General features: G+C 54.2%; 4 protein-coding genes across 4 annotated transcripts; 2 read left to right on the plus strand and 2 right to left on the minus strand.

Annotated features, from left to right (window-relative positions):
- Nucleotides 1-1,117: 1,117 nt before the first annotated feature.
- COCSUDRAFT_59552 (hypothetical protein) lies at nt 1,118-9,837 on the plus strand (the record flags this gene model as incomplete). The annotated part of the gene is made up of 19 exons (XM_005643553.1): nt 1,118-1,202; nt 1,421-1,677; nt 1,881-2,012; nt 2,373-2,488; nt 2,798-2,966; nt 3,334-3,498; nt 3,802-4,020; nt 4,736-4,864; nt 5,173-5,334; nt 5,757-5,930; nt 6,280-6,545; nt 6,796-7,047; nt 7,375-7,558; nt 7,857-8,005; nt 8,263-8,427; nt 8,729-8,880; nt 8,992-9,027; nt 9,176-9,252; nt 9,784-9,837. The coding sequence occupies 19 exons, from the start codon at nt 1,118-1,120 to the stop codon at nt 9,835-9,837; spliced, it is 2,943 nt and encodes a 980-aa protein (XP_005643610.1).
- Nucleotides 9,838-11,589: 1,752 nt separating this feature from the next.
- COCSUDRAFT_48998 (GINS complex, Sld5 component) lies at nt 11,590-14,243 on the minus strand (the record flags this gene model as incomplete). The annotated part of the gene is made up of 5 exons (XM_005643554.1): nt 13,788-14,243; nt 13,572-13,658; nt 12,805-13,011; nt 12,174-12,364; nt 11,590-11,686 (listed from the first exon to the last, which is right to left on the minus strand). The coding sequence occupies exons 1-5, from the start codon at nt 13,863-13,865 to the stop codon at nt 11,590-11,592; spliced, it is 660 nt and encodes a 219-aa protein (XP_005643611.1). The 5' UTR covers nt 13,866-14,243.
- Nucleotides 14,244-14,528: 285 nt separating this feature from the next.
- Nucleotides 14,529-17,720, minus strand: COCSUDRAFT_48999 (hypothetical protein; the record flags this gene model as incomplete). Its single annotated transcript, XM_005643555.1, has 8 exons — nt 17,392-17,720; nt 17,139-17,276; nt 16,776-16,997; nt 16,467-16,555; nt 16,097-16,219; nt 15,607-15,795; nt 15,018-15,165; nt 14,529-14,779 (listed from the first exon to the last, which is right to left on the minus strand). The coding sequence occupies exons 1-8, from the start codon at nt 17,438-17,440 to the stop codon at nt 14,529-14,531; spliced, it is 1,209 nt and encodes a 402-aa protein (XP_005643612.1). The 5' UTR covers nt 17,441-17,720.
- Nucleotides 17,721-19,828: 2,108 nt separating this feature from the next.
- Nucleotides 19,829-22,206, plus strand: COCSUDRAFT_19904 (kinesin-domain-containing protein; the record flags this gene model as incomplete). The annotated part of the gene is made up of 5 exons (XM_005643556.1): nt 19,829-20,133; nt 20,533-20,683; nt 21,055-21,231; nt 21,515-21,607; nt 21,955-22,206. 5 exons carry the CDS (start codon nt 19,829-19,831, stop codon nt 22,204-22,206), a joined length of 978 nt encoding a protein of 325 aa, XP_005643613.1.
- Between the last annotated feature and the right edge of the window lie 2,580 nt (nt 22,207-24,786).

The raw sequence follows: 24,786 nt of genomic DNA on the forward strand, positions 1-24,786 counted from the left end.
GGATGCATTCAACTTCTGGCCTGCGCGAGCAAGCATGCTCACGCATACTAGTACTATGCGTGAGGTCTGTTCAGCAGAGCTTTCAGCTCATCTATGGAGGACCAACCATATGTCTACTTAAGAATGGACCAGCCATGCAGGATAACCCAGCCGAGCAAATATTTCCAACCAGCATGCAGGTCACACCTGCAGGGCACTTGCCTCTGACGGGCCCCCCTTGACGTCACACTGAAATGCGAGGGGTCCCTCATGATCCGTATAGCTTCTCGCAATCCGGAATTTAGATGAAGGAAGGTGACACGACAGCGGCAGGCTGAACAGGAAGTCACCCCGCGCACTTGACCGCTATCGGGTCGCGGCGAGATTCCCCAAAATTTCCAGGCCCGGGAACCCACACGGTCTACTTCCAGGGGAGCTTCGTATAGCAACGGGCGGCGACTGGCGGTGTGCCCGCGATGAGTGGCGTGCAGTTATTAGGACGCGGCGTAACGTGAAAAAGTGCATGAATATCCGAAGTGGGTGAGTGACACCCATCTCGGGCAGGCACCAGGGTGCCGTACAGCTTGTGCATCTGTGACGGAATTACGTGGCTAGGCTGCCTCATTATATCTTCAAGAGGTGGCGAACAGGGGACCCCGCCCGCTAGATGCACTGCGGATAGACCTCGAGGAAAACACCACCCCTGGGCGCCCTCGGTGGGCAGCCTCACGGGGAAGCTATGATGCGATAGAGCAGTGAATGCGGTTCGATGTTCCTAAATTTAGAGAGCTTGAGGGCCCGCGCCCCAGTCAGTTTCAACCTTAGTAAGTTTCCGGTCAAGCTGCAACCGGATGTTCTGCACCAAAAATTACTGAGCGCCCATATGTGGATGAACGATATGCATAACTGTTGTTTCCTGGCTCTTTTAGGGGGCGTCCGTACTATTTCGGCCGGTGCCAAGAAATGACGTACGCACGATTCTGGATGAACCCTCGTGGTTTTTATCGCCTTGCTTCGACGAGCAGAGCTGGCCAGGACGCAGGGCGTGCCATGAAAAGCCGTCAATTTTGTACGACGGGTCGTTTGGCTGGCGCCCACATGGAATCTTTATTGTCGACGTTTACGTTGTAGGACGCACATGGAGGCCCCAGATACAGGCAATGCTGGCGTGACAATGTTGGCCGGCGTCCGCAGCGCTGTATCCAGCTTGAAGGCTTACCCAGGTTTGCCCCCACAGGCCATTGTAGGGGGTCAACCCATGCTCTGCCGCTTTACGTATACCTGTACGGCACAGTCCGTCCTGGGTAAAATATCCGTTTGCTGCTGCGACCTGCGGACCTGTTGTGCTTGCTGTTCGCGGTGGGAATTGTTAAATCGATTGGAGCCCCACCCATCGTATGGCGACCGACCTGTCGGCTCTCAAGGCACCTGATGGGCACAGGTTTGAAAAGGAAGGAGACCGAAATCTACCCGGTCTGGAGGGACGACAGCAAGGAAAAGAGAGCGAGGACGGTCTCGCCCATCGTGGCCGCCCCACTGCCGTCGCCCTCGGGCGGCAGCACCCAGACGCCAGTGCAGCTCAAGGCCATGAGCCACGACATCGGCCGCAGCAGCCCCCTGCCCCACCTGGCCTTTGGAGACCCTGAGCTCCTCAAGAGGCAGCTGCAGCAGATGGCCCTTATGCAGCACCACAACGAGGTGCGCCCTCACTTGAACTTATTTTGCACCTGTCTGGAAGTTGCCCAAACACCGCCAGGCCTTAGACCAACTGCAAGTGCCAGGCCCCCTTGTATGCACATTTGCCAGGGGAGTAACCCCTTTCTCGCAGCATTTGGCTTGTGCATGTGTCATGGGATGGAGAGCTGCAGCAATTTGAGCCTTCATGCTTGTGCATGATGCAGATATCCGTGCATGCACCGGTGCGGCAGCAGTCAATGTCGGCTGTGCCGCCCGAAGGCATTCGGCTGCCCAAGGGATCTGCCCTCTCCCTGGACCCCTCCGTCTCCGGCCGCTGCTCCTCTCCCCAGCAGCAGGTGAGTCCTCCTTCAACTTCCAGGGAGAATGCGCGAAGTACGTGATTTAACGCAAGGATGAAAAGCACTAGGCGAAGCATCCCGGGTGCTTGGAATCGCTGATGCAGGTGGTCATTGCTTGTGCTAGCTGCGGTGACACTGACGTCAACTGCTTGCTCCATGAGTGCGGCACTGACTGTCAATAGGCGGCTCAGCTGGATTAGAGTTTATGCCGGCCAGCATCGGCGCTATCTAAGGAAGCCTGGCAGTCTACGCTGGATCTGGATCGGTGTTTAGGGGCTTACCAGCGTTGTCTTGGAAGGGGGGACTCTACAGTAGTATGATGCCAGTGGCTGAGGCGACATTGGGTGCACCATGCAGGATTCAATGGCGGGCAGAGCAGGAGGCATGGAGGGGCCCAGCTACAGCCAGAGCAGCTCAGGCTTCCTTGTGCAGCAGCCCAGCTCCAAACTGTGGATGGAGGCTGTCCCCATGAGGTGCTCAGCGCTCTCCCACTCTGTGACAATGCTGCTCTAGCCCTTCGGCACATCATCAAGCCCCCGGCGCATGCAGAGTGCTAGAGGACTCTGTGCTTTTTGATGCTTGCCTATCCAGTGCTGTTTGCAAGTCCGCCTCATGTGTCAGGTGACCACTTTACTGGAGTCGGTGCCTTTTGACTCTTGTTTGACTCTACTCGACGCGTGGCCTGATTTGGCTCCGTGACCCAATTTGGCCCTCTCAGTCATCTGGCCATATTTGGACCTGATCTGGCGCACGGCCTGATCTGGCTGAGGTGGATCTTACAGGACGGGCACCAAGGCGAGCACATCATACCGGGTGTACAGCAATGCGTTCATGGAGGGGCGGCGGGCAAATGGTGCCCCAGGTGCGGCCTACGCACGGCCGGGGATTCCTTCCATCAGCTCCTTGCCTGCCCAGCGCGGGCGGCCGCTGCTTCCCATGCGCGAACGCTCGGTCAGTTTTTACACCCGCTGACCCTGGCAGCATCAAAGTGAATCCGCACTGGGACTGCATTTGCTGGAACGTTGTAAGGCACCCTTTATTGTGAGGCGTGCCCTGGTTAGTCTTTGTGAATTCCTGCTGTGGACAATGACATTGCCGGTCATGTTCCTGCGCTTGTTATTTCTGCTTTTGGCAACGCACGGGGACATGATCAGCAGCGAGTTTCCATAACTTGGAAGACCTTGGAGGTGTGCAGAGTACAGGTGGGGCAAGAACACAGATGAGGTGCATGCTGCTTGCAGGATCAAATGCACCAAAGCTCAAAGTGATAAGGATTAGCGTTCCGGAAGCCTGATCTCATTGTGTGAAGCGTGCGCAGAGCTCAGTGTCAGAGGTGCCGCAGCTGCTGGCGTCGCGGCAGCGATCTCTCGACGCGCCGCCTGCCGGGCCGGCCGGGGCACACCGCATGCAGCCGCCGCCGCAGGGAACCCCTCTGGACGTTGTACGGCTCGCGCACGCCGCCGCAGACCGCGTCCTGCAGCGGGTGAGTCAACTTACTTTCCGCACACGCTTGGCTACCATTGTTGTGTTCTATCATCCAGTCTCCTGTTGCACATGAGTCCAGATGTCAAAACTTTATTGCCAAGGTAGTACATGCTTATATTGCATGCATGTTGGGGCCACTGCCTATGGCAGTCAAGTTCCTTGACTCTAGTGCACCTAGCTTCATTGGGATGTTCCTTCAGAGCGGTCTGAAGGACAGACACAAGATGTACACATTCTGCGTGCCCCAGTGACCAGTGACTTGGCACTGAACGGCAATAACTCTAAATTGGCGTCTGTGCAGAGGATAGCGGAGCAGTCAAAGCCGGCGGAGGGACCGGCTGAGGTGGAGGGGCGGCTGGGCAGCGCGGGCAGCTGTGACACGCTGCCCGCCGGGCACCTTGGGCAGCAGCTGGGCAGCCTGCGCCAGCGCTCGGGCAGCTTTGGGCAGGGCCCCACCGCCACCGGCGGCCGCAGCAGCGCCGTCCGCGACCTCGATGCCGCCACAGTCGCCTCACAGCTGGTACAGTGCCTGATTTGCACATTTGCCATTAGTGTCCGATTTGCACATTTGTTCAGGTGTACATGCATTGCTACGGTCAGCGGCAAGCCACACTGCTTGGAAGGTATAGGTGCAGATACAAGCAGCAGATTCCCACTAAGTCTTTTTTGCGTCGAGACACAACTTTCCAAACCGTTCAGTGCTCCCATTGCTAGGATACAAGTTCCTGAAGCATGTCACCCCGTCCGTGGGATACCTTTCCCTGACAAGAGCTGTAGTATTTTGGCTGTCTCAAGCGATGCTTACTTGCACGGCTGCCTAGCAGCATTCGTAGTCAGCATCACCATGGTGATGGGCATGTGCAAAAGTTCTGTTCAGGCGAGAGGGTACATGGAACATTGCATTTACCGATACTTGCTTCTGGTTGTCCTTCATGCAAAATAACGGACTGGGCAGTGTCACTCAATTTAGTCTCCAATGCTGTCGTGTGCTCTCTGACTTATATTCAGACGTCACTTCAACCGCAGACTATGGCCACAGACAAGAGACACGTGACCTGATTGGAAGACTGCACTGATTGGCTCTCGCTCCCACAGTTGACGCGCCCACTGTGTTGCGGCAGCGGCGATGATCAGCTTGCGCACGTCTTGTGCCACCCTGCTGCATGCCATTTCAGCCTATTCCCGTCAAGGCTGGAGCTTAGTCTCTAAATTTGATACTACTGCCAAATGTGCAGGACCAGGAGCGGCAGCTTGCAGCGCTGATGATGATCCAGGACTGTGCTGCGGCCGGCGCGGCTTCGCTGCTCAGCTCGGCCGGCGCGCAGGGGTCCTCCAACCTCATCTACATCCTCAAGAGCCTCCAGGTGCGGCCGCCACATCAGTATCTCACGTGCACTGCCTAAGATACTCCATGCTTTGATTGTGAAATTCTCAATCTCAATGTGACACGCACCGGAGGCCTTAAAGTTTCTATTTTTTGGTTCCACCTGATGAGTTTTCCATGGGCCTGATAGCAGCTGGATTTCTCAAGGTTGGAGCATTACGACGTTCAGAGCAGTGCTGAGTAAAGGCATGCCTTTTCAGCTCCCCACCTTGTCATTAGTGCGCTGCTCTCATGATCAGCGTTGCTTTTCCTGATGCCATGACCATCACTTGTTGTGTGATGGTGCAGGAGCAGAGCCGCAGCAATCCTGGGGCGTTGCTGGCCCAGCTTAAGGCGGCGCAGGAGTCCCCCCGGCAGCAGATGGCGCTCATGCGAATGCTGCGCGAGTCCCTGCACCTGCCCGCTGAGGCCGCCCCCCGCCAACCCTCGCCCGATCAGCCGCCCGCGCGGGTGCGAGCTTTGCCCTGCTAGTATACAGTGCTCCTTTCGCCGTTGTGATGCTCACTGTAGTGGGCGGCTCTGAGCGAGGGAGTGAGTGGGGCGTTGTGGCCAGGCACTATGACTGGCATGACGAGTCACTTTGAAGATTGTCCACTTTCAACAGCTGTGCCGTGGGTGGCTTTATCCCGTGTTTCGCCACGGGCTTCAAGCTTGCATGTACTTTGCAATGCACCCCTGTGGGCCGTTTTGTAACCCTTTTTGATTTTTCTCGCGCAGCAGTGCTGCAGAGGATGTTTTGTGTTGGTACTGGCGCATCCAAAACATCCTCTGCTGTGCTGCGGAGCGTAGCACATCACAACCGCACAACAGCTGGCAGCGGGTGTTGATGTGAGCATCTGCATCGATGCTGAGCTGCATGATGCACCGCACAGGAAAGCCCACATGATGACGGCCCCGGTGAAGCGGCGCGGAAGCGGGGGCGCCCGGCAAAACCGGTGGCCGACGACCAGTGGCAGCCGGCCGGCAGCCGCAGGGAATTCCGGCGCCCCGTCATCGCGGCCACTCTGCCAGCTGAGGGCTCTGTACCACTGCGCATGAGCCACGAGGTAAATCTGAGGCTCTTGCCGGATTCATCAACTGAAGGAGGCTATCGTTGGGGCATCCAAGGCACTCCTGCTGTGCGTGAGAACATGCATGCTGCAAGCCCTTGAAAACGCAAGAAATCTGGCATTTTCTTAGGAACGGCGGCGTGCGCCGTTCCACGCGCAGCAGAACATGGTGCCTTGATCACACTGCTGCCCTCATGAAGGCTTGAAGACCTTGTTCTTGTTGAAGGACCGGCTTCTTACCAGCCTTGTGCAATGTGTCAGCCCTCTGTATTTGGGGATGAAAGTGGTGAAAAGCTTGCCTGGCAATTGGCAGGGACCTGATCAGGACGGGTATCTTGGTATGCAGGAGGCGCTGCAGCGGCTGGAGGCTCAGGCGGACCTGAGGGCCAAGGCGGGCAGGGCCATTACTACATGCAACACAGAACGCATGTCCAGAATAGGCAGCGATCCGGGCGCGGCCGAGTGCCAGCTCAGCGGCAGCCGGATGAAGGCGTTCTCGTCGGAGGGCAGCCCACGATCTCGCGCTCCAAACGCCCCCCGCACCGATTCCCCCTCCGAGGCTCTCTCTGGCCCCAGCCTCATCTTCAATGACTCCGCCACGTCAGATGACAGGTGCTACCGCTGCACCATGAATCCTGTCGCCTGCAATCGCACGCCAGCGTCGACTGCAGTGTGCAGGCGTCATGTACAGTGTCGGAGCGGTGTCGTGGGCTGGTGTCGCAATGTGGGACAATATGCACCGTCTGTGTCCTGCAAGTATAGCTGTTGGGTACGGACAATATTTGGACGCACGCTTTCATTACCGGTGTCAGTGGGCTTAAAATGGGGTGCATGTGGTTTGAGAAGCTTGCTTTGTCTGCAGGTTAAAGCGGCTGAACCCCTTTATTGGCCGCTCGGCTGAGCAGCACGCCCCAGACAGCGGCAGGCGGCCGGGCTGGCGTGCGAAGGGCAGCGGCGTTCCCTCCAGCGCGGCAGAAACGGCGCGGCCGGCCCCGCACCGCGGCCCGGGCCGGCCGGCCAAGCGGCCGGCGTCGCCGCCGCAGCCGGCGCCAAAATTGGAGTCCCCTGTGCAGCCGCTGGCACTCGCGGGCCCTGCCAAGGAAGGCCTGGAAAGGTGTGCAGCGCGCTCTGAGCACAGCATTCCTGTCTGAGCATCCCTGTCTTTCATGTCATGTAGCAATTGTCAGGTCATTCTAGGGTCCATAAGTGTTGACAGCAATGTTGCAGATGCCTCTTGTACAGGCCTCAAATTTGATACACGTTGCCTTAGCTGTTGAGGTTGGCCCTTCAAGTTGAAACACAGCAAGAGGTGTGATTGCTCATACCTAGCTGCATGGCTCTCTGTGGCAATGTCTTGCCATCAAGAGGCTAAAATCATGTGTGGCAGCAATATGGAATGAAGAAACCCAACAACTGACGGTGTTTGGTTTTGTTGCTGCAGGGAGGCGGCTGAGACGCTGCTCTTCCTGAACGGCACAGACCCTGAGGACCCCCCGGGGGCCACAGCTGCGGCGTCCGAGTCCCCCAAGAGCCGCCCAAAGGCCAAGGACGGCGCTGCGACGGATGTGAGCCCGCTGCAGGCGCTCGTGCAGGACATCATGCAGCAGCAAAAGCAGCGAGCGCAGGTGCCAAACTTCTGCATTCCGCTCTGTCCTTTGTTTCTTCCGTCCCTCTTTCGTGTCTTCATTTTATATTTGAAAGTCATGTCACAGAGGTGAAGAGCCTCGTGCGGCCCTGATGCATGCACTGCATATTGCGGCAGTATTGGCGCTTCGCTGCCTTGTGTCGGGCATCACTTGTCAACATCTGCTGTCGAGACCAAGGCGACATGCGGCTATTTTGCCTGTTGTACATAAATTCCTGTGAATCTGTGTCGGTGTGTACTCCCATCGCATGAACTCAGTGGATCCACCCTGTTTGTAGGTGAATGCGCTGGCGAGCCTGCCCAAGAGCGTAGTGCGGGCCGAGGTGCGCGGCGGCTACGGCACAGCCACCGTTCCTCAGAGACAGCCCGAAGTTGCCCCTCCGCCCGTCCAGCCCGTCAAAAGGAAGCCCGGCCGACCGCCCAAAAAGTGAGGGGATCTCCCTCATTGGATTTCGCGCAGTCTGCTCTGTCAACCTGGTGGCCTGCCTTCTCTTAAGAGTTCTTCTCAGTGCCTTGTGTGTTTCCTCTGTGTGCAAGGGCTCAGGGAAAGCAAAGATGGTGCGAAGTGCTGCTGAAGTGGGCGCGCTGGCTGGTGGTCAGAGTGTAGTAAGGTTTGCAGATGGTAGCATGCACGTGATGTCATCAGCCTTTGGCCTCTGATCAGGAAGTTCATGTGTGATTCAGGAAGCCGGAAGAGCTGGCGGCCATGGTGCAAGTGGCTCCGCCGCAGCCGATGCTGCATCAGCAATCCAGCGCCAGCCGCTTCTCTGTTCTCGGCTTTGCCGTGCCTTCGGGGCGCCGCACCGGGGGCAAGTCGGGCAGACCCAACACCCAGCAGACGCACTCCGGGTGAGCCTACATTCTCCTCCCGCTGTGCCTCTTGCGTCAGTATTTGTTCAAAGATGAACGCATTGCTCGTTCATGTCTTGCAGCAGCAACGCCCTATTAGCTGTGTATTCAAGCTTGTAAGGTGCACTGACAGTAGTTGGGAGGATGTGATGTCCTTGTGGCGCCCTTGCACTCAGATTGACTGGGATCTTGCAGCAGCAAAAAGCATCTGAATGCGCAGTCTGTGCAATGTGAGGCACAGCGTATGTCTGTTGGGCACTCCGAGCCAGAAGCTGATATGTTGGAAGGTCTATTGCTGCAGGTATAGTGGAGGCAGGAGTGGCAGGCACCGCTCGAGTGGAAGCAGCGGGAACCTGTCAGAAAGGGAGGCCCCTGGCGCCAGATCAGGCGCCTACCTGGGGGTTCCCCTCACCCGGCCACGCCGCATGCACCGACCCGCCGACTACGACTCTGGTGAGTGTTTTCAAAACCTTTAAGGTTAGATGTCCTCTTTTCCTTGGATGTCTTAAACCACTGATCGCACAGGAAGGAGCTCAGCCAAGACAGTCGTGCTCTGCGCTGCAGATCCATCTTCAGCGGCTGTGGAGTACAGCGGCGATGGTGCTTTTTCTGCATGTTCTTTGCGCTGTGCTGCAAAGTGTTGTATTGCTGGCATGTATTCCATTTTGTTCACCAAGATGAGGACATCGCACCGAGAGAGCACGAGCTTAACATGCATGGCTGATTGTGTGTTGTGGTCTTGTGCCAGGCGCCGAGTTCTCTGGAGGCAGCTCCGATGGGCGCTCAACAGACAGCGAGTCGTGGAACACAAAGGAGTACAGGAGGGTGCGAAGAAAGTGAATGGCACTCTTCAAATGTGAGAGGGGCTGCTGCCTGGGCGATCATGATAAGCTGCTCACCATACGTGACAAATGGCTCCGCGAGAACGGGCCACTGACACATTTGTAGTCATGGCTTCTGCTCTTCAGCGAAGCCTCAGATAGAGCCGCCCCTTCTTCCTCAAGCAGCAGGCCAAGCCCTCTCCACGCTGCAGACTTGGAGCAGCACCAGCCTTGGCCAAAAGTGCATGCATTTGGGATGCTTGCGGCATCCATACACTTCGACCAAATGCAACAGGGCCTCACCTCAAGAGCTTCATACCATCCTGATGTGAGCCTGCAGCAGCCCAGGACCCAAACACAGTAAATCATCTATGTGGGCGATTCAAAGTGAGCGTGCCACGAAAGCGTGCACCGCTGCACCCAGGCTACAAGCAAAGCACATGTCAGACAGAGGGCGATCTCTCGCCTTGGAGGGATTCCTCGTCCGGAGCTTTCACCGCTGCAGTGCGCGCAAATTTGCTCATGCGCTGCTCAGGCGCCCGATGCAGCCCCAGACTGGGGGCTGCTGCTTGTGAAGGCGCCTGCCTAGGAATTTTATCGCCTGCCCGCGTTCTGGGCCGCGCGCGCGCGTCTTGATGCCCCGGCATAATACTAATATTCTCCAGGGGGCCAGACTCCTGATAAAGGGTTTGAGGACACCTTCAAAACAGGGGTGGTGCAATCAGTCCTCTGCGGCAGGAAATATTCAGCCAGTGTGGGCATGCCGGGTGAACGCACAACAGCCACCTTCTTATAACCCTGCGCAAGATTTTTTTGACGCCCCTAGGCCTGACTTAAATGCCCCCGAGGCTCTTTTAGATGCACATGGCGTCTAGCAAGAGGGGGGTGAATCACAGGTGGATTGAGTGGGTCAACCCTTGTGGTCACCTGATGGACCACTGGTGAGTTTGGCTTCAATTACATGCACAGGTGCAGTTGGCTTGTCTTCCAGCGTCTAATTTTTGCTGCACATACTGTGTGCTTCCGGGTCTCTTCGGGATAACTTAAGACTGCCTAGAACAGCTCTCCACTCGCGGATGAGTATGCCTTTGGTGGAATTGATGAAGCGGAGATGCTTTGTGAATTTTGCTCGAGCCTCAGCTTGTTCTTTGGCTCTCGTGTTTTTCTTTTGTCTGCAACAAACACTGATTTGCCCGGGCGTGCATTTGGGACTTATCACGTGGGGATGCCTCCTTTTAGAGATTAAACGGTTCCACAGCTGATGCAAGAGTGGCATGCTTATATGGTGGGAGCAATTCCTGCAGCAGCTAGAGCTATTGGGTGAGCAGTCATGACGTGTTGCCTTTGGCGAAATCCGAGTCTGCTTCCTCGTACTCCTTATTGTATTGCTTCTGCCTCTTGTGCTGCAATTAGGTGCTTGCCCTGCTGCATCAGCTTGTGGAGCTAGGGGGACACTTATTACACGGACCTTTTGCCAGTGTGTGGGCGCAAGAGTACTGTGTGGTCTGGATTATTCCTTCACGCAACGCTCTCTAGAGGGACAGAAAAATTGATTTGTTTTCTGCGTTTCAGAATCTGTTTGCTAGTACTCCGCCCCTGTGCTGATGGGGTGCGTATGAGCAAAGTTGGTGAAAACAAGGGGAGACATCCGTGACTAAGGATGGGCTCCAAAAGAATTTTAGCTGTTTGTGGCTGCCACACGTGCACGCCTTGAAAATGCCCCAATTTTGCAGAGGCACTATTGACATATGTGTCAAATTGTACTCTCGTCATTGGGGTTTTCACAAACTGCCTGCGCCACAATGTGCACTGTTGATATTTGCCGTGTTTTGAGTGCGAAGCGTGTCTTTGGTGTGCATGCTGGACATGCTTCTTCTCCTGAAGAAAAAGTATTGGAGTTTGCTGGAGTTTGGGAGAAGCCTGGGGTCACTGTACATCATGTTTATTCATACAAGCCCGGGTGTGTCTGGACTCTTGTTACATTACAAAGCTTGTGATTTCCATTTTTGTAATTATTGCTCAAAATTTTCCCTGACACAAGTTGCCTCTCAGCAGCTCCTGATTGCACTCGGCACTTAGTAATTGCAAGACTGAGTCTTGCAATTACGGCTGTCCGCACGTGCAAGCCAAAGCGTGCAAGCATGTAGCAACATGTGCTTCATTCGTACTTGGAGCCTGACAGGACATCTCCAGAGCTAGATAATTCTTGTGGCAGGACTGCTCATCCATAGCTTGTCATATCAACACCAAGGTACTGGGCGAGACACACAACTTGTAGGCAGTGCGGGCGCCAAGAAGGGAGGAAGGGGTGAACTGTCCCAGTTGCTGGCACGCTGTCCCTTCAAACAAGCTCCACCCAGTTGTCCTTGAGCAGATACCGTATTGGCTGGTAGCGGATGATGTACAGGTCGTCTTTGTTCAGCTCAACCACATCATCCCTGCACCCAGGCAATGCACCCATCACCACTCTCGTTGATCCACCCTTCTTCGTGTGCCGTGTGAGTGGGCGGGCCCGCCCACCCACACAAATATCCAGCATCCAGGCATCTGGAAAAAACTGGCGAGCCTTCCTTGCAGGAGACATCTTGCTGTGCGCCATGCACTTGCGGGCATTGCTCTATCAAATCAAAACAAACGAAGCCAAGCAAGCTTGCTCAGAAAAATTCTTGCTGCCGGTCAGTTGAATGTCATCTGCACTTTTGCCTCGCATAATGTATGCGTCTCAAACGTTCCAATCGGATTGCGCTCTGCAAATTGTACTGTAGCGCACGTAATCAGGCAGGCTTTCACTCGTTTGGCAGCCTTCAACCACAGCTTGATTGCCTCGTGACAGAGAAATCGTGTATAATAAAAACAAAGGATTACTTGTATAAACATAATTACCTCCGCCAACCCCTGCAACCCTATAGAAAATGGCACGCGCACCCTTCAGGGTCAAGGTTGACGGCGCCGCGGTCTTCCAGCACGCGCACAAAGGCATGCGCGTCCAGATTTGGCGCGCTCAGCATGTCATGCCCCTCGCTCACGTTGCTCTGGCGCACGAGAGAGTTGAACTCCTCCGGCAGATGCGACAGCACCGCGTCCTTCAGGTGCAGGCCCGTCTTGACAAAATAGTCCTGCGCGCAGAATGCCCAGAGCAGACCACATCAGCTAGAGGTCCCAGAGAGACCCAGCCGATAAACATTGAGAAAAGAATTAGACGCCCTGATTGAGTCTAGGACGTGCTTTGGAACAGAGGCTCGATCTTGAAACAGCCATGCGTCAGTGAAAGCCCTTCAGAAGCAAATCGTCTCAATCGTCGTGGCTCTCATGCGCTCATCACTGAAAGCTTAAAAAGAAAGGAAACACAATAACACACATCCACTGCATCCTATCCACTGACATTGCTGTCCCGGCTCTCCATGCATACGGTGTAGGATGAGCGAACTCCTTTACGCACAGACTTGACAAAATAGTCCTAAATGGACAGAAAGAGGCCACCCTCCAGCCTTTCTGGGGCTATTGCTTCCCTGCAAAGAGCAGTCAAGAGCTGCGCTGTGAATAAAGGGCGGCCCACCTTGGCGTACTGGAGTTCCAGGGGTGAGAGGCGGGCCTGCATGGCGGGGTCGTCCAGCACGGCGGTGACATGGCGCTCCAGCTTGTGCAGGCGCGTGCGGAGGTACGCGCGCAACAGATGCCTCGCGCGCGCCAGCTCCAGCCGCCAGATCGCGCGCACCAGCGACCCCTCCGCATGCGTGCTGTCCGTGTTCGCCACCCTGTCCTCCTGCACAGTGAGTCAGCATGCCACATCAGCGGTGATGACACCATGCCGCAGAAGGGCGCGCCATGTCAGCCGTAGTGGCAGCATGGGATCTCAGCGAGCTACATCACGACTGACTGCCCCAGGCTTGCAGCTAACATGCAGGTCCTGCCCCTTTGCTACATGGCTCAAAGCACATTCCAAAGCCCTGAGGAGTGAACATGCGCAGCGCTGGGTGTTGCATGCCGACTTCCTTGCGGCTTCAGAACGTGCTCTGCATTCACACCTGAGGTGTATGTTCGGCACTCTGCAGCGGGCAGGGGTGGACTGCCAGAAAAATTTGTGCGTCTACCAACACGGAATGTCCTGCTCTTTTGCGTTGTACTGAATGATGCAGCATTAGAAGTGTGCCGATGCATGCGAGGCATACAGAGGCCTGCTGGAGAAATGCCTTGGCAATCAGCCTGAGCTGGTGGCAGGACAGGAGTGTGCCAAGCATAGAAAATGTGGAACGCTCACAGCCATTTGAAGCCAAATCTCAACTGCCATCTTCCCACCAGTTACAGGGAGGCTGAGAGCCCCACCTGATTCTGAACCTGGTCCTGTAGGCGTGCAAGCAGGTCGGTCTGATAATCCAAGAGCTCAGGCGCTGCCTTTTCGTTGATATAGGCCTGCATAGAGGATCGATCTTATTGCAAGCTCTCCAAACCTCCCCCACTGTATATTCAATATATTGTGATGGCCAGGAATTCAAGCACTTGACAATGGCCAATCCGTGAAAATGAAACAAGTTGCTCTACCTTCTTCATGAGTATAAGATCGCTTTCGCCGTACACATTCTCAGCGGGTGTTTGGAGCTGGCTGATGAAGTCATCCATTCTTTAGGGAAGGGCTTGCTATTTGCGCAGCGGCTGCGCAAAACGCGAAAAGCGTATGTTCTGATCAATAAACAAGGCCTCAACTTGTATACAACGTGTGACAGAAGTGGGCATAGCACCACGCCATGCCTCCTGCAAGTTTATGGAAGCATCGAGTCTTTCTCAAATGACAACAGGGCAACAATTCGCTTCGATCAACAATGATTATTTTCACTTTCCAGCCTCACTCCTGACTCTGCAGTTTATTTCGACAAGTCAGCAATTTACAGCAGAGAATCAATCACTATTCTAAATCACCGTTGAAAGATCCTAACCAGTCACGTTGTATCAAAATGTGCGGGATGCTGAAAACACTTAATTCAATCAAGATCGTGAAAGATCCCACAAATTTGTCATCAATTGTTCACATCTTGGCACAAGCCTGGAAGCAACGTTCAATGGTCCCCCCTGCCACGTCAGATAACCTTCCCCAACATGCAGCCCGATCAATTGAATTTGTTCTGGCAGATGATCTTATTGGTGCTGCCAAATTTGTTTCCGAGTTCAGATGTCATGCAGGCGCTGACTCTGAAAATCAGAGGCGGGCATCGGATCCAGCCCTAAGTTGGCTGGAAGCGATGTAATCTCACTGACTGACTCACTGTTCACCCCGACAGATCGCCATCAGAAGGGGCTGGCCCAGCTGGCGAGGCTGGGGCTGTTCTCATCCGTGCTGCTGCCGTCAGATCGGCCGCGCAGCCGCTTGGCGACTTCCTCCGCCGCGGCCGCCGGCAGATGGCCGGCCCCGCCGCGCGTCGGCCGCTCCAGCGCGTCAAACACCGCCACCAGGCTGCGCTGAGTAAGCGGCTCAGTGCCGATCAGCGGGTATCCGCGTGCGTCCACGCATGGCTCGAATGCCAGCTGGTTTTGGCTACCTGCACGATCAGTCACGCTCATTTTAGCTGCAGGCCAACTTTCAAGTAGCTTGTGAGCTTGCTCTCAGCAGCCGCTAAAGATCTTCTAGAGATCTTCTACAGCCTTGCACATGCCAGCCTTGATACCTCAACCCAATAAGGTGCACAGCAGTGCCGAGATTCCCTGATAAATATATGCCTGACGAGACCCATTATGGGAAACTGGCTAATCCTACATTTGAAGACCATATGCACGTGCCTGCGAGCTGCTGATAGTAGTGCAGCTTGAGGCTGTCCTGCCCGCGGTGCTCTACTCTGCCCAGCCACAGCCGCTCCCCTGCCAGGCTGAATGCAAGTGCTCCACTTGCAGCACATGCCGCCATCACCACATACTTGCCCTTCTGCACCTGCAAGCCACCAAGCGCAATCACGTGTCTGCTGTTTCAAATTGCCAATTTGATCTAGAAAAGTGCAAGCTCAGTAGAATTGCCAGCCCCTCTCTTTTTCTCTCACATGCACCCAACGGGCACCTGGAGCCCTTCGCCTGGAAGCCCACCAATTGCACTTTTAGAACGGCCTGATACTTCCCTTCAGCACCATTCCTCCAGGTCACGTGATCACTTGTCTACGCTTCTCACTGCCCATTTGTTTGCCGTTGCAAGCTCATAAAACATGATATTCCCTTCTCTCTGTTACTAACATGCACCCCAACAGGAGCCATCAGCCCATTTACTGTATTCTCAGGAGATCGCCAAAACAGAGTGCCTGCAAGAAGAACATTCTGAGTACCCTGTAGCAAGCATGTCTGAGATGCACTTAGGATGGCCGGACTGGTGCAGTCAGAGCACATGCCGGAGGGGCCGCATGCTTGCCTTTGCTGGGTTGACTGGCGGGAAGGACCAGGGGGAGAAGTAGAATGGGCTCTTGGAATCTCCCTGGCTGGACAGCGGGGTGTGCGGCTGGGGTGTCTCGGGGGTCTCCGGCGACACTGGCTTCAGATTTAGTGCTCTGAGCGCGCGCAACGCAAGCTTGCCGGCCTGCAATATATCACACAGTCAAAATCCTGCAGTCTGCACTAAGCCAGTATTGGACTCCAGGGAACTCCAGAACTTACAAAAGGCAGGCACAGAGCAACGATTCTTGTTGCCAGAGAACGAGCACATTGGCGTCAGGGGAGTAGCACACAGGCAGAGGCCCAAAGCTTGGACGTTCATGCTAATTGAGATGCTGTGGATCACTGAATTTATTAATGCTGAGAGGAAGAGGTCTCCTGCAGGTCAACTCAATGCAGGACAGTGCAGAAGGTGTTGCCGTCAGGTGACCAGTGGTGAGTGTTACCTCTTCTGTGGCTCGCTTCTCGCACACGGCCAGGCCGTTGGCTAGGATGGGCAGAATGGGGCGCCGCTTGGTGCGCCTGCCTTTCAATATGTCAATCTGCCGCTGCTTCTCCTCCATTTGCGCCTGCAGAAACAGAGTGGCACCCTCTTGATGATTCATGTAATGATTACGGCAGCGTGCGCATGCCTTCAATGAATGTTTGTGTATGCATGTGTCTTTCTGGCCACGTGCTGCACAGAGGACCATGTATTTTTTAGCGTGTGTACTTTCAGCCCGCTGCCACACACAGCAAGAAAGGATCTGCGAGAGATGGGCCCTGAGGCTAGATTAGCTCAGATTAATGACTGACATTGATTAATTGAATATAAACCTTGAGCTCTAGAGTCCTGGCATCCAGGGCCCTCAGCTGCTGCTTTGCTCCGCGGCGGCTCTCCAAACGTTCCACTCTCTCCCGCAGCTCTGCATTGGGAATAATTCACTGCACTCAGGATTGCTCTTTTGGCAGCCGGGCCTCTTGTATGTCTTGCCAACACACTTTTTCCCTTACTGCTTCAACGCAACGACGCTCATGCGCTGGGTTGCTGTGTCAGAACTTATCATTGAGCACTAGGTGGTATCCTTTGGAAATTCATGGGGCAGTGAGAATGCTCTGAGGATCACGTGCCAAAAAATGACTCACCCGACAGCTCTCCATCTTTCTCTGCCAAGAGCTCCTGCACCTCTTCCAGCTCTTCTGCGTCGACGGATGAGTCTCCATCTGAGACATCAAAGGGCTCTGGGGTCTGGAAGCTGTCGTGTTGCAAGTCTTGGTGAGGTGTGAAATGTGTGGTTGGGGTGGAGGCCGCGTCGTAAAGGGGCTTTCTGGCTGTCCAGTGCTGCTTCCCTGTCAATGGTGTGGTCCCTGCCCAAGACAAAGCAGGTGCAATAGTGTTGAGTGAGCAGCACCTCCACGATATTGTACAAGCCAGCGTGTGTGTACCATTTTGGCAGTCGAGACAGCTCGCCTCAAAACTTGAATACGTGAGGAGAAGGGAGAACCCACCGTGCACAGGTATGTTGTTGTAATCTGAGACAGCCAGTCTGGGTCTCGTTTGAGGGGTGGCGGCGCCAGCAACGCTCAACACGTCCGATTGATAGATATCAAAGTCGACACTTCGTGGTGTGCCCAGATTTTCGTCTCCTGCGTACAACAGGACCCACATCTTGGCATATAAAAGAGATGTGCTAGGGTTTTCCTGGGGCACTTTTGGAGGACGACACGGCGTCAAGGCATTCGGTAGTAGATGCAATTTCACCTGTGATGTTCTGAAAGCGTCTCCATCGCTGCTCTGATGTCCTGTCCATTCCAGGAGCAAAGCTGGGATGCTAGCACGAAAACGTTTGCGACAGCTCGTTCAAGTCAGAAGTATAGCTGTGGTGAGTTATTCTTCTTTCAACTTCCAAAAACAACATGTGGTTTTATTGCACAGTGTGGACTACAAGGCATGCTCAGAGCATATTGTGAGACCCACGTCCTTCAGCTGGCGTCAGAACAGGTGAGAAAAGACACAGCGCAGTGAATGGGCCCTCACACAAAGTTACGCCAAGAAGTTTATTTATTCTACGCTGAAATATTGCGTCCTTGCGGTGACATCTGTGGAAATTTCACAACGAAAGCAGTTCTTCCGTTGCCCGCAGCATCGTGCGCCTCGGCGTCGCGTATCCTGAAACAAAATCTGTTTTTAGAACAAAAAAGACCTTTCTTGTGATCCGTTGTTGAGAACGAGTTTCATGCCATGCAGTAGTATCCGTTTCTATCTGCAGACCAACTTGAATTGTCAGACTGCTGTTGGCGCCAGAAGTCTGTGCTCTTCCCTCTGGTCGTTCTGATCGTTTTCTGGGAAAACAGTAAAAAATCATGATACATGTACATAGTTGCAATTTTCGATCAAAATAATTTAAATAATATCATTAGTACCGAGACGCCCCGCAATCCTGACTCTTGGCGGACCATCGCGGAACCTTGATAACCTTGGACATCCGTCTGCCCACAGCCAAACCCAGCAGCAGCCCACACCAGAGACCAGAAGGAAGGCACGTCCTCATTCCACTTGTAACAGCTATATTCTTCCACGACACAAGAACTTGCAGGATGCTGCACATGATGTCTTCATGGAATTCATAAGCAAGATGGGGCTTCCCCTCACCTGTACAGACCCTACTGAAGTTCCATGTAATGCTGCAGATGTTTGTGGAGCAGTCAGCGTTGTCTGCGCCAGCCGCCACCATGACAGGGTACATGGGTTCCAAGAGAGTCGGTGATGCAATTAAAAAGGGAGGCACCTCGAGCACTCGCAGCAGCCTGACCTCAAACGATGGCCAAAGCCGTCCCACTACCTCAGCCAGCAAAGACTTGGTGCTGTCCTTTGCTGCTCCCGTGCATAGATCTACCATTTTGTAGAGCATGAGAGTCAGGCAAGGGACTGCCACTAGGCTCCTGCTGGCTGTGAATTGTACCCCGTGGTATAACATCTCAGACAATAATTTCAAGCGTCCAGTACACTGATGGCAGCAGAAAAGTGACTCCCTCCAGGCTTCATGCGTTTGCTGGAGCCCTTTGCCCGGAGTGGCCAAACTGAAACGATAGCATGGCAGATCCAGGCGTGCGTCAAGCAACTGCACTGTCCACAGACAAGCCATATCCCTGAGGCCTTGTAGTACTACAATATTATGCTGCGGATTTTACTCATCCATGCCAAGTTTGCCAATCCAGCCAAACAATGCCAAATGGTGCAGAATCGCCAGAGCACGCTGCCCTCTGCCAGGAGCGCTACAGGAATCAGCAGCCGGCCCACCTCGCGCGGAGGTGCAGGCTCCTCCACTTCTGCCCAAGGCGTTGACAAAAATGATAACATCAAGGTGAGCAACATGCATGCCCTCACAGAATTGCATGCACTTGAAAATTCTAATTGTTATTATGCGCTGTTCCTGCCAGAGGCAAAGTGCGTCTGCAGACAAGCTGCAGGTGAAGGCTGCCACATATCTTACCCCTTGATGGGCTTGCCAGATCCAAGCAACGCCCAATCAACGGTGGACACAGCGCTCAGCATTTGTACCGCCCCCCGCCAGCCAGGGCAATAATCAATTAAATGTTGAAATACTGTACACTTCCAAAGACCATGGTTAAATTGGACTGGCCGAGCGTGAAAGAGGCAGTCAGTGCTTCAACCTCACATGGAATGACTGCAGGTGGTGGTGCGCGTCAGGCCTCTGAATGCACGGGAGCAAGGCAGACAGGAGACAGAGGCCGTCAAAGTTGCCAGTGATGACCCACACACCCTACAGGCAGGTGCTTCCAATTTTGCACACCCTATGCATTCATGCACTACCGAAGCTCCCACCGTCGATTGAAGGAATGAAGCACCTTATGTGCATTTATCCAAAGAACTTTTTGCTGATCTCTGTGTTCCACAGGTGGTGCTGCCTGCCGCCAAGGGCACCCCACCCCTGACAAGGACCTTCGCCTTCCACTCCTGTCTTGCGCCCGCCACAAAGCAGGTGAAATCCCTCTTCGAGACCAGACAATGCGCCTGCTTTGGTCCGTACAGCACACTACAGTCAGTCAGTCACATTGGCAAGACAGGATTATCGTTTCCTCGGCGCATCTTACGGAGAACATGAAGTGTATGTAACCTGCAAACCGAACAGCAACCCGTACATGCAGAAGGGCCATTTGCCAGAGCAGCTTAAAAAATGGGGCTGCGCACAGTGCATATTGGAAATCACGCATTAAACGAGAAAGTAAGTTTTCTTTTTTTGCAGGCGGACGTGTTGCGCGCGTGTGGCATCACTCAGCTGCTGGACGCAGCGCTGGCAGGCTTTAATGTCACAATCCTCACATATGGCCAGACGGGCTCCGGCAAAACCTTCACCATGTCCGGGCGCGAGGACATCCTGGAAATGGATGACTACAACGGTGAGTCATCCCTCTGCCCAAAGGCCCCCTGTACTGATGGCAAAGCAAGCAAGTTGAGCAGGAACTCAACTTTTGTTGCTGAGTGACATCAGAAGGAAGAAAGAGAAGAAATAGAATGCTCCTAAACATGCCTGGAAGCTCTGTGGGTGGATTTCCAGTTGATGATGTCAACACAGGGTTTTTGAGAAATCTTTTGAAAATGCAGGTGATACAGATGACGGCGTTGTCACACGTTCAGTGGCGTACCTCTATGAGACTCTGCAGAAAAGAGGCAGCAGCAGCAAGCTCAGGTGCTCGTTTTCATCCAACCTGCACGCACTTAGTTTTGAAACTTGTTGCATGCTGTTGGAGCATTCTTTCTCTCCACTGAAGCATGCATGCGCATGCAACAAATATCCTCGCATGTTGTGATGCACCATTGCGCAAAAAATCCCCTGCACTAAATATTCAGGGTACTTTCACTAATGTGCATGCATTGCAGGGCGTCCTACTGTGAGATATACAACGAGGCGCTGTATGATCTGCTGCGATGGACGAAGCAGCAGCTGCCGGTGCGATGGGATGCTGGTAAAGGATTCCACGTCCCCGACCTCATGATCAGGGACTGCCCTGCCATGGGCGACATGCTGAACGTGCGCAGCCCCACCGACATGTTTCAGTGCATTCATTACGTGAAGTGTTAGATTTCTGTGGTGAGAGTTACACTAGGAAATGATGTGCTGGACAGCCTGCCTGCATGCTTGTCTTGCTGATGCCAGCTCGAGGAGTTGGTCCAGTGTCTGTTCTCTGCAGTCTGCCCGCATGAAGAAATTGCAAGCAATTGATGTAAAAAGTAATGCTTTGAAACTGCAGTGATCATGGATAAGAATGCACTCGTATCTGTTTGAGCAATACTTTCTTGCGTGCACACTGGCACATGTTTTCCTATTGCCTGCAGGCGCCCCAAGATTACAACCCTTTTCTTACTTCCAAGTTCTATGTCTAAGATAGCATGCGCATGCAGGTGATAAGTCGGGGCATGCAGCACCGGCGCATGGGCAGCCATGAGCTGAACATGGAGTCCAGCAGGTCCCACTCCATCATGACCGTCTACTGCGACACCGCTGTCGGCCCGCCAGCAGAGCGCGGCTCGCTCAGCTCCTCGCTCACCGCCGTGGGCAAGATCAGCTTTGTAGACCTGGTGAGCGGGCTGCCTGAGAGATTTCTGAAGCACACTCAACTTGGCTGCCTATGTTTGGGGTTCGCGGCCAATCGCGATAATTGACTGGATTATGTTGGATGTGGCGGGGTCCGATAAGGGGAATAATAATGAAAAACATGTATGTGCAACTTGACTTCAGACGCAGCCTGCCAATCTGGGCAAGAAGGCAAGGATTCCAATAAGAATTGGCTATATCAACGCCCGGGAATCTGCCGCTAGTTGAAAAGTCCACAAAATAATTATTGACGCATGCTGCGCGCAGGCTGGCAGCGAGCGGGTGAAGGACACAAAGACCAGCAATGGCATGCTCAAGGAGGCCGGCTCCATCAACAAATCTCTCTTCACCCTCGGCAAGGTGCACATTTCACACACCCCCTTCTGCGGATCAGGTCTGGACAGAGACCATGCAAACAACTGAGGCTGCCCATTGTAGGTGCAGTCCAGTAGTGGCCCATGCTGACGCTTTCCGCTTTGGTCGAGAGTCTTGACTCAAGACAATTGCATTTGCAACAAAATCACAGAAATATGACCATCAAGGTTGCCTCAGGCTCTGGTTCATTGCTATCAATGCTCATGACAGCACCTTTCTCAGCCCATGAGGGCACGGTGCATTGCAGCAACACCACAATAGTCCAATGCTTACAAGCAGTTTTGTATATGTGATAGAGCGAACATCTGTTCATGTGCCTGTGCAAGCGCCAGGTGATAAGTGCGCTGGCCGAGAACGGCGGCGGCCCGGGCGGGGGGTTGCATGTGCCATACCGGGACAGCAAGCTGACGCGGCTGCTGCAAGACAGCCTCGGAGGCTCCGCGCTCGCGCTCATGATCGCCTGCTGCTCCCCAGCCGCCTCCGCCGCCGAGGAAACTCTGTCGACTCTCTCCTACGCAACGCGCGCCAAAAACATCCGCAACCGGCCCGTCCTGCAGGCGAGTGACAGTCTTCTGTTGCAGTAGCAAGACTGAAAAAATAAAACCTCAAGAATCTCATGCTGGAATATCTACTGAAGTACATGGGAGCACTCCAGAGGAGGCAGCCGTGGCTCTCTGCCAGTTCCTGACATTCTATGTGTCTTGCCGGGATTCTGGCGCCCGCATGCGGCTCATGCGCTCGACCTGATATAGCATGCAGTCGGCAAGTTGCTGGCGGCAAAATTATCTCAGGCATCGCTTGGGGCGTGCGTGTCTGTGGGGCAAAGTGGGACGATGTGAATCCTGATCTTGTTTGGTCAGCCAATATGACGTTGGTGGAATTGCGAATCAAGGGGCAGCTTGGTAAACAGATCAAGGTGTTAATTATTGTAATGCACTGTTCGGGTGAAGTCAACTGTGCCAAAGGCTCCCTAAACAACGGGACCCACTTGTTCTGTATGCAGCAGCACAGCCTGTTGGGTGAGGCTTGTGGCATAGCGCTCGCACATACATAAATTGGCTGAAGGAGGTCCTTGTGTGCAGATGGACCCGCATGAGGCGCTGGTGGCTGCGCTGAAGCGTGAGATTCACCTGCTGCGCGCCGAGAACGCCTACTTCCGCAGCCAGGTGCCTCCTTCCTCCCCTGCAGCAAGCTTGATGCGTTTCGTATCCCCTTAACCCTGTCTTCCTGCACACTCCACTGAGAGCCTTCGGTGGCTTCTCTCAGCCACTTCGGACGGCACCAATGCCTAAGTAAATTTTTGGGCCCACTTCAGCAGAAGCAAGGCCGCCCATGCATGCCTGTGCTGCAGCAACGCGGGCACACATCCATTGAACCTTCAGCTTTTGCATGAGAGCCAAGAGTGAAGCCACCTTTGTGCTATCCAGATGGCGCTGAGCACCAAGCGGAGCAGGGGAGAGACAGAGGCTAGCACACCCGCTTCTAGCTCCCTGCAGCACTCCCGCCAGGGCTCATTCGCGGAGGGGGAACCCGCCACAGCTGGGACAACGCAGGGCCCCCCTCCCTCCGGGGATGCTGCCTCTCCGGGCAGCGCACCAATACACCACGCCAGGTCTGCTGCATGTTCTGTTTGCTTGATCAGATATGGCTTATATTGTCCGCCACCACCTTCCTGATTTGCGCCACCAGTTGGTAGCAATCCACCAAGCATGCTCAGTGTAACAACTGGGGAAATTCTCCATAATTTCGACCTTTGCCTGGAAAGTTACATATGGCGCATCACATAGCAATGCGTGGGTGGCAGTTTCTCTAAAAAATTTGCAGCGCTAATTCTGCTTTTAAGCTATGACCAAGAAGCAAGATATTAGCTTTCTTCTGCTGTGTTGGCAGGGCGGCGGAGGGCGCGGCGGAGACTGAGCGGAGGCTGGCGGAGGCGCATGCGATGGTAGGTCAGTTCAGCCGCGAGAATGCGCGCCTGGCAGCCGCCAGCGAAGCAGCCGCCAGCCGACGGGCGCTCGTCGACAGCGACTACAAGAGTGAGCCTGCCTGCTCACACCAAGCCCTTCCGATTACCTGAGTGATAAAATATATATTCTGTCGAATGCTCTAGTATCCCATGCATGCTTGCACAGCAGTAAGTGCGTTGCTCACCGCATGCTCGTGTCTAGCAGAAGGCAGAGGGTCTTCGCACACCTTCTTGGCTTCATGGCTCTTCAGTTTGCAAAATTTGCAGATGAGATATTTAGCCCACGCCAGAATGCAGGCTAGACCTGGTAGCTCCATGGCAGAGAACTGAGGCAAAAGGCATGCACTGCAGGTGCTCTAGACGAGGTAGACTGGCTGAAGACGCGGCTAGAAGACCTTGAGACGGCCATCCTATCTCACAGCAGCGGCTCCGACAGAGCAAGCCCATCTCAGATCCCCGCTGTACCAACCATCTCAGAAGAGACCTCTCCTGGTAACAGCGAGCTCCTTGCAGCTGCAGCTGCGAAAGCAACAGTCACCCAGGAGCAGGTCTCCCCGGAGGGTCGATCATCTGCGCTTGAGAATGGCGAAGAAGATGATGGGGGTATGAACAATTCAGCTGGAAGGGATTCCAGCCAAGAGGAAAATGCACCGGCGGTTCTTTCGGAAGGAGTGGAACAGCAGGGAGGCTCCCAGGAGATTATAATTGGCAGCACAGTCAGCGACGAAGGGGAATGGGCTGCTGACGCAGAAGCAGAGCAGGAAGCTAGTGGCAGCGATGATGGGAGCTACAGTGGCTCGGATGGCGAGTCTGAGGAAGACAGTGATGCATGACTTGGGAGTGGATTAAAGCCAGGGACTGAGGCTCAAAGATGTCAATGTCGAGGCAATTGTTAGGGCACGACAAGGCGGCCTTGTGTGCAGTGGTACGATTAGCTGGCTGCTGCCTGATTTCACCCACCAAGATGCCAGCTTTGCAAGTTGTAGACCTTGATAGGTAAAGATATCACAATTTAAGTCAAGTCTCAAGGCTGTGCTTGAGATGCATGTGTCCATCATTCTTTATCCAGATGCCACAAGCTCTCGAGGATGCAATGTTGAAAGGTACACGTGTGTGACTTTTGCAGTTGAGATTGTTTTGGTGATATAAAGAATGAAAGAAACAGTGCTCGATGCATGCAAAACACAGCTGTTGCCTC

The sequence above is a fragment of the Coccomyxa subellipsoidea genome, assembly GCF_000258705.1.
Source record: "Coccomyxa subellipsoidea C-169, whole genome shotgun sequence".
Classification (NCBI taxonomy): domain Eukaryota; kingdom Viridiplantae; phylum Chlorophyta; class Trebouxiophyceae; family Coccomyxaceae; genus Coccomyxa; species Coccomyxa subellipsoidea.